At 39.3% G+C, this 18,699-nt stretch overlaps 1 protein-coding gene across 1 annotated transcript in view; it reads left to right on the top strand.

Moving 5' to 3' along the window:
- The first annotated feature begins 1,461 nt into the window (after positions 1-1,461).
- The window catches only part of CLVS2 (clavesin 2), a 70,329-nt gene continuing 53,091 nt past the window's right edge, over positions 1,462-18,699 (top strand). The window contains exons 1-3 of the mRNA XM_019418242.2: positions 1,462-1,572; positions 2,014-2,938; positions 14,038-14,212. Of these exons, the coding sequence (XP_019273787.1) occupies positions 2,550-2,938; positions 14,038-14,212 (564 nt within the window). The 5' untranslated portion in view covers positions 1,462-1,572; positions 2,014-2,549. The remainder of the gene's footprint in view (positions 1,573-2,013; positions 2,939-14,037; positions 14,213-18,699) is intronic.

Raw genomic sequence — 18,699 nt, 5'->3', positions numbered from 1 at the left:
CTAAAGAACAATAAGAAGTGTGTGCCTGTAATCTGAGGGTTCTAATAGTCATCAAGGATGACAATGTTTACTTGTCTTCAAGACCGCCAATCCATAGAATCTACAAGAACGTCCCACACAGTGGAGCTCAGGAAATAATTGTTGCATTGAGTTGACTTGAATTTAGGACCCTATTCTAGTTTGTAAGCCAAAAGTTGCTCTTAGGGACATGCGCAGTAAAACATGCTGTGCTTTGAAAAGAGAAAACAATCCTTTTCCTCAAACCCTTAGACAGTCATCTGAGGCTGAAAGACTGTTCATTTAATGATAATTCCAGTATACAGGTGTGTAACACTAAAAAGAATGATTGCATGTGTCTCCAGAAATATATGCTTTATTACGAGATGAGAAGTGTCTATTTTTCCTTCCTCTGGGACTGTTTTTGTTTTTTGCCCCGGTGCTCATTTCCATTCTGTTCAATAGTAAGTCAGCAGCCAGAATTCATCGTTGAAATACTATTCATGTAAGTTCCTCCAGAGGTGTAATCATCAACACAAAGCTTTGGGACCACTCTGGTCTCCTTTTCTAAATTAAACATATCTGTCAACAACAAATGCAAAAAGTACAAAATATTTCTGTGTACTTCCCACATCGAAATGATCTCCTAAGGGACTTAGAAAATGTGTGTTCGTGTGCATTGCCATCTACAACAGCTACTCGCCGGCCGCTCCGGGGTCTTGCACACAAAGGGTGAGAGAGGGGCGTGGGGAGGCCGCGAGGCGTCGATGGCCCGCCTGGCCAGGTGATGCCCGCTCGAGTAGCCTGCCGAGGAGTGGGGACAAGGGGAAGGCTAAACTTGGGGCTCAGGATATTTGCATGCGGCGGAAATCGCAGTCCTCCCCAGCGGAGTCAGGGTGAGAGGAGCGGGGTGCGTGCGCGAGCTGAGTGAGCGCTTACGTCGCAGCCAGATCTGTGCTGGGATAATTAGAGAGGAGTTGGGCTGAGCCGAGTCCTCTTTTAGCAGCGGCAGCCGGGGCCGCAGCAGCAGCAGCAGCGGCAGCAGCAGCGGCAGCAAGAGCCCGGAGGGGCGCGCCTGACTCCCGCCGCCCGGGGCCCCCGTGGAGAGGCCCGCGCCCCGCAGCTGCCGCCCCGCCGCGCCCACCGCCCCGCGGCTCCGGCGCACAAAGGCGGCGGCAGCCGGCGTGGCCTTGTCCATCCAGGCGTTCGAACCCCGCTCCCTCCGTTCTCCTCTCCCAGGGACGCGAATGGCCGGGCCGGGCGAGGACCTGGGACGCCGGTGGCCCTAGCTCCGCACCCCCACCCTCCCGCTGGGAGAGGCAGCGGGCTGCTGGCTGACGATGTGGTCGCGGCTGCTCCCCAGTGCGTCTCCGGCCCGGGTCCCAGCTGCCGCCCCTCTTCGCTGCTCGCTCCATCCCGCGGAGAGGAGTTGATGCTGCTGTCGCCGCCGCCGCCGCCGCCGAAGCCGGGGCTGATGGATGCCAGGGAGTGCCGCATTGCTTAGCGTCCCCGCCTCCGGGTTTGCTGGTAGGAGCCCGCCGCTCTTCTCTCTTGCTTTGGGGTTTTGTAGAAAAGGTAGAGACATTTTAATTTTATCCTCCACTCCTCTTCTCTGCCTTCTCTCCCCCCGTCCCCCGCCCCCAACCTCGCATTTGAAATGTGTGTTCTGGGAAAGATCCCCCTCCTCCCTCCACCTCCCCCCTCCACCCCCGGGATAATTCCGTCGAAATAAAGGGTTAGAGGAAGGCAGAAGTTGCGGGTGGAGCTGGGGGGTGGGTAGCCCACGCTGGTGCCAACGCCACCGAAACCCTTCTGGTGCCTTCTGAGATCACGGTGTATCTAGGAAGGGAGGAGGGAAGGTGCGCTATCTGCAGAGTCTCCGCCTAATTGGATCATAATCATTTTAAACAAAATCCCACAAATGCCTTTTAAGAATAACATCTTTAAATAAGCATAAGGAAAAATAATTTCCTCCCCCCCCCCCCCCCCCCTTCTCTCTTTTTCTTTCTGGCAAAGACGCTCTCTCCCCGCCCTGGAGCTCAGCGCTGAAGAGCCACCTTATTATTAATCAGAATTCCCATCGTTATCCCTGGCAGGCGCATCCTTCAGTAGGGACCGCAGAAGCATCACAGAGCTGGGGCTGAGATGTGCGTGGGGGTTGTTTTTGTTGCATCTTGGAAGAGAAGAGGACAGCATCAAGATCAGTGCCAACCGTGCTGGGTGGGCTTAGGGGTGTTTTGTTAGGGTTGAGGAAGGACAAGGAGTGTTGGGCCCGCCAGAGGTCCACAGCTCCTTAAAGGAAAGGGAAGAGGGAACCAAAGTGAGGTGTTGTTTTTAGGCGGTGGGAAAAGAAGTTCGTACTCCCACAAAAGAGCTGCCGAGAGGCAGGAGCAACAGGGTACTGGTCTGGACGCCAAGACAAACAATTTCCTGTACAGAAGAGGAAGCAGGCAGCAGGGAGGTCTGGAGGCCAGAGTGTGGTGGTGGCAAGGGCCAGGTCTGTTGTGGGACAGTCAGCAGGAGGAAGGGAAGGTTCAGGAACAAGCGGGACGATGACTCATTTACAAGCTGGTCTCTCTCCTGAGACCCTGGAGAAAGCTCGCCTGGAGCTGAACGAGAACCCAGACACATTGCACCAGGACATCCAGGAGGTGAGGGATATGGTCATCACCAGGCCGGACATTGGCTTTCTGCGCACAGATGATGCCTTCATCTTACGCTTCTTGCGGGCCAGGAAGTTTCATCACTTTGAAGCTTTCCGCCTTCTGGCCCAGTACTTTGAGTACCGGCAGCAGAACCTGGACATGTTCAAAAGCTTCAAGGCCACTGACCCTGGAATCAAGCAGGCACTGAAAGATGGCTTCCCTGGGGGCCTGGCCAATCTGGACCACTATGGCAGGAAGATTCTAGTCCTTTTTGCAGCCAACTGGGATCAGAGCAGGTAAATCCTAAATTCAAACTTGTACTAGGGATTCTTTTACTCCCCCATTTTCCGGATTTTACCCTGAGTCATGTCATAGTTTTACAGCCTTGGTGTTTTTGTTTATTTGGCTCATGGGGAGGGGAAAAGAAACTGAAACTACAAAATGAGGTTTTGGTGGCCATCCTGGGCAGTGGAAGAAAGGCTTTTCTTTTTACCTTTGAAACTCTTGCTTCGTGAGCACCTAGTTTCTACTGCAGCTTTCAGTGTTTTCCAGAACTGTGTTATTGTGCTGCAATCTGAATCATTCGCCTTCTAAATACAGCTGCTATATTTTTCACCTCTTGAATAAGTTTACTGTTCTATGGAAAAATGAGTCTGAGAGTGGAGACCACTTTTCCTCCTTGTTCCTAAAGAAATTCTTAAACTAAATTCATCATCATCATCACTGTCATCACCATCACCATCATCCTCCTCATCACCATCACCATCACCATCATCCCTCTTCTTAGCACTGAAGTTTTATTTTTAAAGAATAGCGTGGTGTTCAAGCAAGATCAAGTAGTTTTGTGGCTTGGGAACTTTTCTGCTTGGTGATGTGTAGATGAAGGAATAATACGATGTGTGTCACTTCAATGAAAAGGAAGAGTTGTGCCCTCTCGCTGAGCATGCCTGCTGACACTGAAAATAAAGGCTGACTGGTGTGTGTGTTCTACACCTGCCACTAATCTAAAGAATGTGTTTCCTGTCTGATGTGATTTCTCATCTTTTGTAAGGGAGTGGAAAATGTTCAGATAATGTCAGTTGGTAGACTTTTGAGCTCTATTGCTTTTTAACGGAGGGGAAATAATATTTTTATTTCATCTACATTATAATAGCAAGATGCAGAGAGGGACTCTTCCACTTGCTCAGTCAAAATTATTTTCTCAGACTGAAAGATATAAAAAATTATGAAAGACTCTTGTGTAAGGTAGTTTCAATTAAGTTCAAAGCTAAATATATTTCATGGGACTTAAAAATGTTAGCAGAACTATGAATCATAAGAAGCTGGTTGTTATAACATTGGTGTATTTTTAGTTCTGTGAATGGTGACTTTTGATGCATCTGGTTAGTTGAAAACATCTCAGGAACAATTGTAAAAGACTTTTACAGTTACTGAGAAAGTTTATTGATCTTACAGCTTTCTAGATAGGCTTCTTGGATTATTGAAACCTTAGAATGTGAGCTAATATTTTAAACAGGGTTTTACTTTTTTTAAGTTTTTAAAAAATATTTCTATTTATTTTTGAGAGAGACAGAGAGAGAGAGAGAGAGAGAGAAAGAGAAGGGGAGAGGCAGAGAGAGAGGGAGACAGAGGATCCAAAGTGGGCTCTGTGCTGACAGCAGAGAGCCAGATACAGAGCTCAAACTCACAAATCATGAGATCATGACCTGGGGCCAAGTCAGATGCTTAACTGAGTGAGCCACCCTTAACCAACTGAACCACCCAGATGCCCCTAACAGGTTTTTTTTTTTTTTTTACTCTTTATATAGTCACCTATTCCCTGTAATTCTAAGTTGAGAACTACTCTGATTTCTTTTAGATAAATATAAAGACAAATTACTACCTGAAGAATCATAAAGCTAAGAAACTTAGAGTTAGCTATTGAGGGGGAATAGAGTTCTGTTTCTTATTTTGGTTATTTATAAAGATCTCACTCTACTTTTTATGAGGTGGCAAAGTTTAAAGGACCAAGAAAAGCCACTATTTGGCCACAATTTATCTTTAAGAAATTTTTGTTTCCCGTCTGAGATGGACATTGTAGGGTTATGCAAATCAATTATTGTGTATATCAAAATTGAAAAATTTCTTCAAGAAAGAACCTAATCCATATATCAGAGTGGCATTTTGTTTATTGTGAGCTACAGTAAAATGGGAGCTGAGGAAATTTTATATTTAAATATATCTCAAAATCTCTCTGTTAAAGATATTAGAGAGGCAGATTGCATTCAGTGAAACTTGCATATACATCAGACCTTTATTCACTTATCTTTATAAGTGAACTAATATTCACACTGACATAAATCTAATTAAGATGAAAGAGTTCTCCTCTATATGGGAAGTTAATATTCCAGATTTAAAGAATATGTTTTAGTTCTCTATCTCATTCTTTCATAGAAAGGATAGGTTACTAGTAATCAGAATCTATCTCCTTGGAAATCCATAATGGGTGATGATTTATTAATTGGTATATAAAATTATTTTTATAATTTAAACATTAAAATCTCATATGTGTGAAATTAAAAATGAGAAGCTATTTCTTATAAAAATACTCTATCAGGATCCTTAGGCTAAAATTTGTAAATTCTGTTTCTATGGTTGGAAATAAACAGGTATAATCAAGAAGTTATAGAATGTCAAGAACAGAAGGTACACAAGTTATTTTGAGCTTGTCTAAAATTCCTCCTATATTCTTAAAAAAATCATTCCCTCCTTCTTCCTACCTGCCCCCTATCTCAGATCTACATGTATCCAATAACAAGGACTAGTGGATCATCAGTTCTATCGTCTTAACATTCTCTGTAAACTTTTATCATTGAGATATGTGTCTAAGAACTGCCCTGGAGCCTGCAGGACAGTTTCTGGCAATACCTTTCTGGCAGTATCAGGGTCTCACCAGCCCTTCTCCTACCTTTGGTCTGAATCCTTTTCCTTCCCACACTGCACAGCCTCAATTTTTAACTGACTCGACTTCTACAGAAGTCTGTGTCACCTTCCCTTGATGTTTACCTTGCTGCTGTTCTGTTAGGTGAACATGCTACCTGCCAAATTCTCTTCGTTCCCATGCCTTCCCTGTTCTGGGAGTCAGATCCTGCTCTCATCCTTCCAGACCAAACAACCTGGGTCTCTTGAGAAGACTGCACATCTGATCATGATTTGGACCACCTTCCTTGTGTTGTTCAGTGAATTGCCTGGCTTTCAACAACTTTTTTGAAAAGTAGCATTGTTTTAAAGAAAATAAAATAGCATTGTTTTAAAGAGACAATAGGTGGGAATGTCCAAGATTACACAGGGAAATTCCAGAAACGAGGTAGAAGAAAGTGTCTCCTTTATTTGGAAATAAGGTTATTTCCAACCTCCCAAGGGAAAAGCAAGATTTTTTTTTAATGAATTTTGAAAAAATTTGTAAAGATCTCTGAAATAACTGATCTGTATAACAACAAAGATGAAGTCTTATGTTATTATATTTACAATAGCATGTGACCTAGAGTTAATGCAAATCTATATTGAGTTGAAGTGAGTTACGCATTAAAAAGAAAGAATTCTAAGTAGGAAGTTATCTTATATATACTTTCTCCTATGTTAAATTTGTAGGACAGTTTTCTGTGCTCCTCGGGAGACTAGCAAAAGTAAATGTGTGTGAGCTGTGACTATAAATAAAATAGTGGCTCTTTCCACTGCAATGTAGTGCAGGTCAGTTTCAGGTTATTGCAAAGAATTGGACCATTTCCAAAGCTTTTATAAGAGACATGGAATCTTCAGGAAGACTAAGGTAAAATAATAATATTCACAGCATTATCACATTCTAATACATCTAAAAAATAATTAAAATACTGAAATGTCAAAATGACTTTCAATGTGATTTGTGGTTTTTCTCAAAAGGATAGAACAGGCTCAGATTACTTATTACATTTATTGAGTAGGCTCTACCTTGGTAAAGATTCATACAATTTCATATCATTTCTTTCAGTTTGTCTGACATAATTTCTGAAAACAAAAGTAAATTCCACAAAATTACAAACAATTGAATCGTTACACCACATCACTAGGATGAAATAATCTTCCACATATCATGTGCTGTATTTCTTTCCTGGATGATAGTGCCCTGATTAGGACTCTACAGATACCTTCAAACTGTCCATTTGATTGCAACAACAGAACATGAGGATAATGTAACACTGAAGCTAGAAGGGATCATACTACTTTAAGAAAAGGACGTTTGGAATGAAAGTAGATCACAGTTTAGACCCTAGAGCATGAGAGCAGGTATCTGAGAAGTTGAAATTCACCGGACCGTAGTTCTTGCAAACACTTGTGAGGAAATTATGTCACCTGAAACGTCCTGATGACACCCATTCTGATAGTTGGCCCGTAGGCTGTCAGCATGCAAGTAGCATTTTACCTCATTAGAATTCAGGGTAGTCCTCTACACTTTTGTACAGCAAACAAGCATTTATCTGGAAGCTGGTTAATAACCTTTAGAAAACAATTACATACAGCTAAAATAAACGACTCCTAATATAGTGGCAATTCAGAAGCACTGACCGTCTTGCATTATGTTTGGCTTGTCATGATAAACATTGATTATCACTTACAGTATTGAAGCTCTGGAAGGGATAGAAGACTAGCAGGTCAAACATCATGCTACGATTCTCTAACTTATCCTGGAATTTGCCTAAAAAACATATCATTGTAGTTTGTTTGTTCCTATTGTGTGGCTTTTTCACAAAAAAGACAATGATAATGTTTGCAAGTTCAGATTGAATTATGATTCTGCTCACATTTATTAAAATAATGTTGTCAGTCTCCAAACTGAAAGACAGTTAAGTTGATAATAGATTAAAATTTTAAGATAGACATAGATTATACAGATTTGTTTTAATCCCACCATGAAGTTTTATTCTTCTCTGGAAGTGTGCTATGAAATAAAACAAAATGAAGTAAAAATTGCTAGGAACAGTCAAGCACAATTAACTAGATAATTAGGGAGAAACACTCACACTCAGTGATCTTGAAAACAAAACAAAAAAAAACAAACAAAAGAAAATAGGCTTCATCTTGAGGCCTGATTTTTGAAGACTCAGTTTATTAAAGTTTATATTTATTTGTGTTTCAACGTTTTGTTTTACGGTGTTATATATCGTGTCAAGGTCAGGAATCCTTACCTTTCAAACCCTGGAGACATCATTGTGCTATGTTATGGGTGGGTTTTGAGATTCAGTCAAAACTGGAAAAGCATGTGTGGATTCCATGGCACTTCTGTTCCAGCAGAACCTCTCTGTATTGCTTCCTTATAAGGAGGCTCTTTTAACAAAGATTCTGGAAACTGCATCTTATTCCAGACTATGCCCTTGGTTCATACCATGGAAAATGGGAAAGAAAAAAAAAATTGTCCTGCGAAATGTTAGTGGAATATTGGAACGAATCTCTGGAAAAAAATAGGACGGTCTCTAGAAACTGGGGCAATTATACAGTAATTAGTGAAATAATCTTGAAATAACAGCAAAGACCAAGAGTGCCAACCTTAAAGTAGGATGTTGATTGGGTCTGACTTGAACTGGGCTATTTTCATATTTTAGATATACAACTTTAAACAAAGTTGAAGAGAAGCAAAGGATTTGACGTTTACTACACTGCACTGACAGGATACCTCTAAAGAAATGTTTAAAGATATTTTAAAACATAAGCCAATAGTTAGTAAATTACTGTTATCCTTAGTCAATGAATACATTTCTTCCATTCTTAGAAAGGTTGAGCTCTTTTACATGACTGAGGGCAAGTACATATATTTTACTAACATAATAAACAGTACTACTGACATGAGGGAAAGGATGTCCCTGTACGTCAGGTCCTTATAACATCAAATAACTGAACAAACAGTACTCCATTCAAATCATTAAAAACAAAAAGTGCCTCAGGTGGTTGAGCGTCTGACTTTGACTCAGGTCCTGATCTCACTGTTCGTGAGTTTGAGCCCTGTGTCAAGATTTAGATCCCCTGTCGCCCTCTCTCTCTGCCACTCCCTTGCTCATGCTCTGCCTCTCCCTCTCTCTCTAAAATAAATATTTTAAATAAATAAATAAATAAATAAATAAATAAATAAATGCTGAAATACACCTGAGTTGAGCATTTGTTATATAAAAGACATTTAGTAGGTGACAGGGCAAATAAAGACATATGACATATTCTTTGTACCATCAAGAGATATATGACCTCTGGGAGGAAAAAACATGAAACATTAAATAACTACTAGAAAGATTGTAAGTGCTTAATGAGAGTACCATTTGCCTGCGCTCGAAGTTCAGGGCAAAGGGGCAGCTGTGGACTACACAGTGTTGTGCCTAGAGAACATCGCCTTCTCTGTTAACTGAATTCAACCTTTTATTGTCTCATTTTAATGCTTTAATTAATTACTTTATTTATTCATTGATTTAAAACACTTTTATAGCATGTGTGATGTGCCAGGCACTCTTCTAAGTCCTTTGCAAACATTAACGTAGTAAATCTTTATCACAATCCTACAAGGCCAGTGTTATTAACATCCACATTTTGCAGATTAGGAAACTGAGGCACTGGGCGGTGAAATATTTCACCCATGATCATACAACTAGTAGGTGAATTGGTCAAACTTTTTTTGTGTGTGTAGACAGCTATCAACGTAAGTCTAAGGACAAACATAAACCTAGCGGAAAAATTCCATCTGTCATTTACAAAATCTTGATTGAACGTCAGAATAGACAATGAGAAAGTTAAATTGCTAGAATAATCTTCTGAAGACAAAGACTTAGCAGACATTTGCTTAGAGTATTCTACCCTGAAGAGTTGCCTTTCTGACATTTGCATTTTTTCCATTACAATTCTATTTTGTTTTGTTTTACTTTATTTTATTTTGGTGGCAGTAGGTGCACATTTTTTAAAACTTTTTTCCCCCAAAGAAAGACATTATTCCTGTAGATGTTTCATTTTCAGTGATTCACTTGTTCTCACTCACCTACACTCCCACAGCAGTAAAACTAAAGCAAGGCTCAGACAGCTAATCTTCTGCACTCAGTGACACAAGCCAGACAGATGAATATTTCAGAGTTCATATTTTCTCTAGGGTTTGTAGACTTCTCTTTCTATTCAGACTCTTATGAATGTCTTCTTGCCTTTCCTTCACCAAAGCCTGCTGCTGGGGCCAGGTTGGAACATGCCCTGGAACCTGGCATGGTGCCACGTTGGTATTGACTTCTTGATCTGTCTTCTGACATACATACTGCCGAGACCTGAAAAAGCAGATCAGCTATTCATTAGACTGCGTTCTAGGTACGAGGCACCATGGGGTGTGGAGAGAACTGAGGATTCAGAAGGACCCGGCTTCTCATCTAGGCTCCCCGCTTTACTCCCATGGTGATTGTGGGCAAACTGTTCAAATTCCCTGAGACCCTGTGTCCTCATCTCCAAAATAATAGGAACAAAGCCAGCACAGAGACTCTGGGCTTGTTTTGAGATTAAGATAATGCATTTGAAATCGCCTTGGAACTCTTAAATGATTACACAGATAGAGGTGTTATTATTGCCACTGAGTAATATAAAACACCTAGATACGTTCATCAACTTTAGTACTGATGATACCCTGAGGCGTTAATACAGGCAATTCTTCGCCTTTGTCTTTCCCCTTAGCACCTTTCTAATAGGAAGTGCTTCAGACATTAGAAACATGGCTTAATGAAAACTGAGGGGAGGGGCAGCCTTAATGAAGAATTTAATAATGGCTGATTGATTTAGTGACAAAGGGAAATTGCTTGCTGTTGTGCTGTTCAGTGTGATGCCAAGATGCCAGTTTTTCCTTGTCAGGCTGGAAGAAAAGATTGGGAAGTAGGAAGGTAATGACTTGTTTGTGATTTAGTTTGCTCTTTGCACCGATTGTAAGTTGTAGAGGATGCCCCAGGAGAGCACAGGCCAGTCAGCCCCCCAAATCCTTGCGTGGTCTGAGGCAGGAGAACACGCTTCCTTGGTCTTGATTGTACAGGTAGTAAATAGGAGATATAGGTGTCAGTCTTCTCCATACAGTTTTTACATATTCTAGCAGCTCTGCTGTCTTTCAAGAGCCATGGTCTGTATAGCTTGGTGTCCCAGTTGTAAAATCCCTTTCTGGTGTTATTATTTCTTCTTACTACATGCTATGCATCATCCTCTCCAAGTTGATTTCAGATTCAGGATTTACTTAATGCTGTTTTGGAAAGCACAATCCAGAGTCAAGAGCTGCATTAATGTGCTAGTTTGTTATTTATGGCTTTCTTCCAACATACGAGGGAAGAAGAAAAATGGTGGAGCTCCTGTTGTTGGGATGTAAACCTCACACATGAACATATTTATTGCAGTGACCTCAGATTTGTAGAGTACAACAGCTAAACATAATTTCAAAGAGAAGGATGAAGGTAGGATTCCTGAAGATATAAAATCCCTCATTTCTTTGGAAGATATTTTACAGACTTTGGCAAGATCTCATGTAATAAGATTCTGCTTATGAATAGCCTGCTGAGCTGTTAATGGTAGTAATGTGACATGTTTGACAACAGAGGACTGGCGTGTCAAGGGTGGTTTTGACCTGCCCTTTGAATACAGTTAGCTAAGATGTTTTAATGTTTCTTTTCTTTGATTTAGACATATAATGATTTAGATAAAGATCATTTGATTCTCTTTTTGAAGCAAGATATTAAATTTAAAAACTTGATGAAATTTACTCTTGAAAACTTTGCAAACATGCTTTTCTTCATTGCTGATAATAGGATTTGCCTTGTTTTATTTCCTTTGGAATAACAATATATGTGTAAATTTTTCTCTTGACTTGGCCTCAGTTTTGGAAAACCATACTCAAAGTGTGTTATTTGAAACAAAATGCCTCTTGAATTCTGCCTTCACTGGTGCTATGGTTTATTCTCACTGCAAATAATACATCATCCTTCCAAAGCTGATTTCAGATTCAAGTGTTACTTAATGCTATTTTGGTATTAATGCTATTTGGTATTTCTATAGGTAACATAAGGATGATCATAACGGAGATAGATTCTAAATTGGGCTTTTCTAATTAAAAATACTTTAGCATGATATTATGATGAATTTCAGGAATTAAAATGAACATATATTTTAAATGGGGCTCTAAGCCTAAACCAGAAATATAACCTTTTTCCTTCATCTTTCCAGTCTGTGTAGGTCTATAGACTTTTTGTCATAACACTAAGTTAGGCTATTATATTTATAAAGGAGATAGGCCAGCCATGGCGTGACAAATAAAGGTATTCAGCCATACATATTTCATAGATTTAAAGACAAATAGGTAACAGAGCTCTACACAAAGTTTTATTGTCTTATGTATTCAGGAAGTATTTTGAGATGTTATATCCTTAGGCCTATAAAAAGCCTGTATACTTTCCAAAGATTTAAAAATAATTTTTTGATCCTTGCCTTTTATAAGAATAAGTTATCTAAAGATCATCAATAATTTTTAAGTATAAACAGCCTTCAGTTCTGATTATATCCTGCCTAGTACACTATGTCTATGGTTACCATTACAATAAAAAGCATGCTCTGTATGTATTCCAACCAACATTTACTGAGCACTTTCTGTACACCTAGCGCTATGGAAGTGCTTTCACCTGCATCATGTCTTTGACTTTCCTCTCCTCCCCCCACCCCCCACCCCACCATTGCCAGTGAGATATAGTAAGATAATAATAGGTACTTCCATTTTTCATATTAGGGAACTGAGGCTCAGAATTACAGATCAATGACATGTCCTGGACCACACAGCTAATGAGGGACAGGGAAGGAATTCCATCTTGAAGTCTTCTGACACCATGCTTGATTAATGTTGGGATCCCAAAGGGATTCTATTCCAAACTACTGATTTTACAGATGAGGAAATGATACCCAAAGCAAGTGAAAAATCACCTGAAGTTCCTTCTGAATTACTATGCTTTCTCCATTTGCCTCCAAATGTTTTTAGAAGTAAAAATAGAACTACTCCCTCATATGTACTCACTGTCTCATACTGTCTTCCTGGTGAGCCCATTACTTCCACTCACCTAATCCAGCAATCCTCTTCATCTCACTTGTTTCCTGAGGTCAAGATTTATTTCTCTAGCTTTTCCTAGACATGTCCACCTGAATATATGAGGGGAGAAAACTTAAAATGCAGGCTGCTCAAAAATTGAAATTGTTAACATTTTCATAAATTCAGTGATTCCTCTTGAAATGCTGGGATTTCCTTCTTGAATAATTATCTCATTTTCTTCTCAGCTCTGATTACATTACCCTTTCACTTACTTGAACTTAAGATCTGTATGTTTTTGACTCTGGAATTTGCACCCTTGAGCTTTCTCCTGAGTTTAGGATCTACTTTTTCAGATATTTACTTGATATATCTTTCTGAGTGTACCACATATTTCTCATACAATGGGTTTTATTCTAAACTCTACATTTCCAACTATCCCCAAAGGTATCCTCTTCTTGCATTATTGATTTTGATTAAAGATTTTACCATTTACTCAGGCTCTGAGGCTAGAAAATCTTTGTGTGTGTCATCTTTTTACTCTTCCTTTAATCTTAGTCTCAGCATCTAATCAAGTATCAAATTTTAACAAGTTCATCTCTAAAATACTTCTCAAATTTGCCTTTTTTTTTTTGCTCTTCTTTCTGCTGCCTTCACTGAGGCTGTGTCTTACTCCACAATTAGTGTTCTTGTGCTCTAGTCTACTCCCATTTTACAGCAACATAAAGAGCATTCATTGGGTTCTTCCAATGTGCCAGGCACTGTGCTAAGTGCAAGGCTGAAAAAGATCAAGACTCAATCACCTTTCTTTTCTTGCAGCTTTATGACATAAACTCAGTACAAGTAATTAAAATCTGTTGACAGTTTTAGACCCTAGTGTTATTTAACCCTAGTGTTCTTGTTTATTGGTGAAATTTCTTCAAATCTCATTTTTTTTAAATTTTGGAAATATGAAGGTACAAAGTGTTAGAATTACTGAGAGTGTTCCTGAGCTGCTTAAAAAACTACCATGCCTAGTTTTCAGGATAGTCGAAATGAGATTTTAGAAAATCATAGGAAGGCCTGGAAGTAAAGAAATGGTTGTAAAATATGAAACAGTGTATGTTTTCAAAAGCATTTTAGTTTGGTTTGGTAGAATACATGTTAAATTCTAATATGTCCCCTGAGTGCAGTAAATAAATGTCCTCTTAGGAGAAGATTTTTAAATAAAATAATCTTAAGACTCCTGAGGTATCTTAAAGGAAATTTACAGTGTGGTAAACACTATCTATAGTTTTGGTGAAAGTGGTTGTCAAATTTAATGCAGTACATTTCTATTGCTGATAGGTACACACTGGTGGATATTTTGCGTGCCATCTTACTTTCTTTAGAAGCTATGATTGAAGATCCTGAGCTTCAAGTGAATGGATTTGTTTTGATCATAGACTGGAGTAACTTCACCTTCAAGCAAGCCTCCAAACTTACACCAAGCATGCTGCGACTGGCTATTGAAGGCCTTCAGGTAAAGATTTATAAATTACCCAGTTTCTCAGTCTTTCACGTTTGATTTCTCTCATCTGATGTGTTAGAATGACGAAATGTCTTACAGAATAATAAAAGGGGGAGCCTGGGTGGCTCAGTTGGTTGAGTGTCTGACTTCAGCTCAGGTCATGATCTTGCAGTTAGTGAGTTCGAGCCCTGCATCAAGGTCTATGCTGACAGCTCAGAGCCTGGAGTCTCCTTTGGATTCTGTGTCTCCATCTCTCTCCACCCCTCCCCTGCTCACACTCTGTCTCTGTCTCTCTCAAAAATGAATAAACTTAAAAAAAAATTAAAAATAAAAAAATTTAAAAAAGAATAATAAAAACATTTTTTTAAAAATAGTTTTTAAGCACAAGCACTAAAACCATAACTGGACAAAGGATTATAGAAGGAAAGTTGAAAGATGTGGCCTTTTCGTAGATGGGAGTTTGTAATACTGAGTGCAAATCTTACTACATCTAAACATAAATGTGGGTGCCAATTGGAGATTTTTATCTTGAGAAGCAGAACAAAGAGCACGTTTTCGATTTTAATTATTAGCTATTTAGCTTTCTTGTTTTGTTTCTCTTTCTTTTTCTGTGTGTATTAATTAATTAGGTAACTATTTGCTTTACTACTCAATTTAACCTGATGAATTGAGGATATGATTATTAATATCTTCGTGTTGCCCATAAAGCTGTTAGAAAGGCAATCGGTCAGTATGTATTTTGATATCTAAGATTTGGAATAACTGTTTTGAATTACTTCTCTAGACTTAATTGGGGATTTTTTTGCTGCTGCTGCTGCTACTGCTGTTGTTGTTGTTGCTATTTTTGGTGGAAAGCCTATCACATTGAATTTATATAGGAATGGTGCTTCTTCCAGGGAATGACACTTACCTGGTTAGGAATTATAAAATGGAAAATCAATTATTAATTAGTGACATGTCATAAACCTACTAGTGATAATTTCTTTTTAACTTTTAGGATGTCCTTCTGCTCTCTGTAGTTTGCTTTATGGTACTTTGTATACGATATTTATGGGATAAATTTTAAATTCCTAAAAAAGATTTGAGAAGTAACTCTTCAGTGATATTATTTACTGTTTACTTTCCGTGTATTCAACATGCATTTTAGAGGTTTGCAAGTCAACAGTCAATTTTTGTAACTTTTACCACTGAAAATACCACTCGTTTTAAAATAACTAATTATATCTTTGTCATTCATTAGGCTGGAAGGTCAGACTTTATTTTTTTATGTTGAAGAGCCAAAATCATGCAGACCTCTGCTCCATAGGAATTTCTGACTGTGTCTGTAGGCACCTAAACTGATGGCTGATGACTCAATAAAAATGGTCCTCTTCTCCAGGCAGCAGGACATCATAACCAAATTGAATTCACAGTTTGGATGTTGCCTCTGAAGTGAATGAGACACACTGATCCTTTTTCTCTATATAGGTTTTTCCTGATGCAGGTTTCCTGACTTGCTCTTGGTGAGTCAGACTTGCTGCTGCCTTTTCTTCAACAACACCTTTTTTAAAACTCCATAGAGATAGATAATAGGTGTTGGGAGAGGACATAGGATAAGCATGTTTGGAAATGTGTATATCATGTAGAATCACTCCTGATTCTACCCTGTTGTCAGCAGTGTGTAAAGTGTCCTTTGCTTTGTGGGGTGCTTGGGTGACCCAGTCCGATAAGCATCCAACTCTTGATTTCAGCTCAGGTCATGATCTCACGGTTGGTGAGTTCAAGTCCCATGTTGGGCTCTGCACTGAATTGAGGAGCCTGCTTGAGATTCTCTCTCTCTCTCTTTCTCTCTCTCTCTCTTCCACTTGCTCTCCCTCAAAAATAAACATTTAAAAAAAATAAATAAAGTGTCACTTTGTAAAGAAAATTGGCTTCTACAACCATGCTACTTAACACATAATGGTAATCTAGCCTTTTATAATTTTTTTAACCTGCCATCTTCTTTTTTTTCAGCTTTTTAAAAATGTTTTATTTATTTTTGAGAGAGCACAAGCAAGGGAGGGAAAGAGAGAGAGGAAGACAGAGGATTTGAAGTAGGCTCTGTGCTGACAACAGCGAGCCCGATGTAGGGCTTAAACTCACAAACTGTGAGCTCATGACCTGGGCCGAAGTTTGACACTCAACTGACTGAGCCACCCAGGTGCCCCTACCTGCCGTCGTCTTCTTTCTGCACTAGGGATAGGCAGGCCTTCAGCTACATGAAGGACTGGAGAACTCATATTATTTGTAAGAAATTGAAAATAAAAAAAGCATCTCAGGATAGACTCAGTATCTTGCTATTTACCAACTTACATGGTTTTTGGAGTCATTTAATAGTAACATTGTAAGCCATTCCAGGAGAGAAAACTGACAACTTGGACATGTTTGGGAACTTCCCTATAAGCATGGCTACTATCAGAATTTCTTTAAGTGCTAGGTGTCAGCACAACAGGAGCTACCGTCAATTTAAATCTTTGTGTTTGTGTTGGAGAGGGAAGGATCCCTTGTGCTGGCTGCACGTAGGGACCCGCCTTGTTTCTATTTCCCATAAATGTTTCAGTCCCCTTACCTTTCTCCCAGGACCCAGACTGAGTAAGAGAGTTGATTTCCTCTAATTGCCAACTGGGAAGCCATCTAAAGGAACTCTTTCTGGGAATAAATTTGACATGTTACTAATCTTTAAACTAGATGTTTCTCAAGTTCAGATTGATTTTTAAATGCTCTGTATCTCTGTCTCTGTCTGTATCTATGACTACTTCTATATCTAGATCTAAAAACAATAGTAATTCTGAATAAGAATATAAGATGTGCTAAAAACATTCCATTCATTGGGGCATGGGACATTTCATAGTCTTCTACTGAAGTAACATTTTTTTACGGCTTTCGTAATCATGACTCTGTTTTACTTTGCATATATTATGTATGACATATTATTGCGTATTGATACATGTTTCACTCTAAGCATCAATTTAAACTGGTTTTTTTTTTGAGATTAATGTAAGTCCAAAAAAAGTTTGAAGTAAGATATATACACAATATCAGGTTGCTAAATACAACTACTACCCTCATCAAGACCACCACCACTACCACAATAGTAAACCCCTTCCAATGAACCTAGTCAGGGAAATGAAGAGATAGGATATTTTGTAACAACTCAGTGAGAACTTATACCATGCTATAATCTTGCTATAATATGTTACTTTTATTTAGGCGAACACAACAAATATTCAAGGTACTTGAACCAAAAATAAGAAAGGCTACCAATGGGTCTAGTGCCAGGAAGAAAACTTACTTTAATTATGTGTGTTGTTAATAGGATGATGTAATTGTGTTTTGAAGAGGCCCCATCTCTTTTCCTTTTCAAGTGATTGTATAACCTTTCTAAATTCACACACCAACCCCCCCTTTTCTCAAGCAAAAGAGGATTTTGAATGATCTGGCTAGAGATAGCACCTGACACCTGGGAAAAAGACACATAGACCATTGCTTTTAAGATCCACCTATGATCAAAGTGCAATGTCAATAGAAAGATAATGCACAGGGGTGGAAATAGAATGGTCTTTAGAGGCAGATAGACCTGGGTTTGGATGACAACAATGCTACATATTAAATACTTGGGCAAATGACGCACCTTGTTTGAATCTCAGTCCATTCACTTATACCAATTTTAGAGTATTAAATTAGAAATGATACATCTTTTGCTTAGGAGGTGATAGCAATGCTCAAAGTAATTGGTGTGGATAAGCTAATTTGTCAGGCGGCATGTTTTTCTGCAAGTGTGCTGTTTTTCTTACAATTCAGTGACTACTTAGACTGTGAAGACTTAAAGTTGATTGACTTTGGGAATCTGAATAACATCACATTTTGCTTTTAGTGTTCAGGTTTTCAATACACAGGTTGCATTTTTTTTTTTTATCACTTCACTGTGTGGTTAAGTAACATCTAGATATTTTCACGTTAGACGCCAAATAAAATATTTGTTCATGTTGGAAACCAAATGAAAAACGAAATTGTTTCACCTGGTGAAAATTAATCTTTATTTTTTAGGGGAGAAACTCCAGGCACAGTGGGAAAGATAGCAAATATGTGGATATCCTTGGCCTGGATGGATGAACAAGAGTTTACTAAGTGGATGAGGACAGGAAGAACCTGTCAGACAGGAAAACTTTGGGGAGGTGTTTTGAACAAACACACAGCTGTAAGGGGTCAAAAGTACATGACAAATCTGTTTTGAGGAAACTAGACCAAGAAGTGAATTGAGGCAAATGATCAGAGATGAGCAAAGAAAGACTGGCTGAGAACTGTTTCAGTGGGGTAGCGGATGGCACCCTATGTGGTTTGGCCTGTGTTTCTCCAGACTTGGGGAGGTTTGGGACAGGAAAGTGACCTGGTCACTCTTCTGCTTTGGAAAGATGTCTCAAGTAGAGAAACAATAAAACAAGATTCAGGGTGGCTGAGTCAGTTGAGCACCAACTTCAGCT

This window comes from Panthera pardus, unplaced genomic scaffold (genome assembly GCF_024362965.1).
Source record: "Panthera pardus isolate Hobbes unplaced genomic scaffold, ASM2436296v1 HiC_scaffold_17, whole genome shotgun sequence".
NCBI classification, from domain to species: Eukaryota; Metazoa; Chordata; class Mammalia; order Carnivora; family Felidae; genus Panthera; species Panthera pardus.
This window is presented reverse-complemented; position numbering and strand designations above follow the sequence as displayed.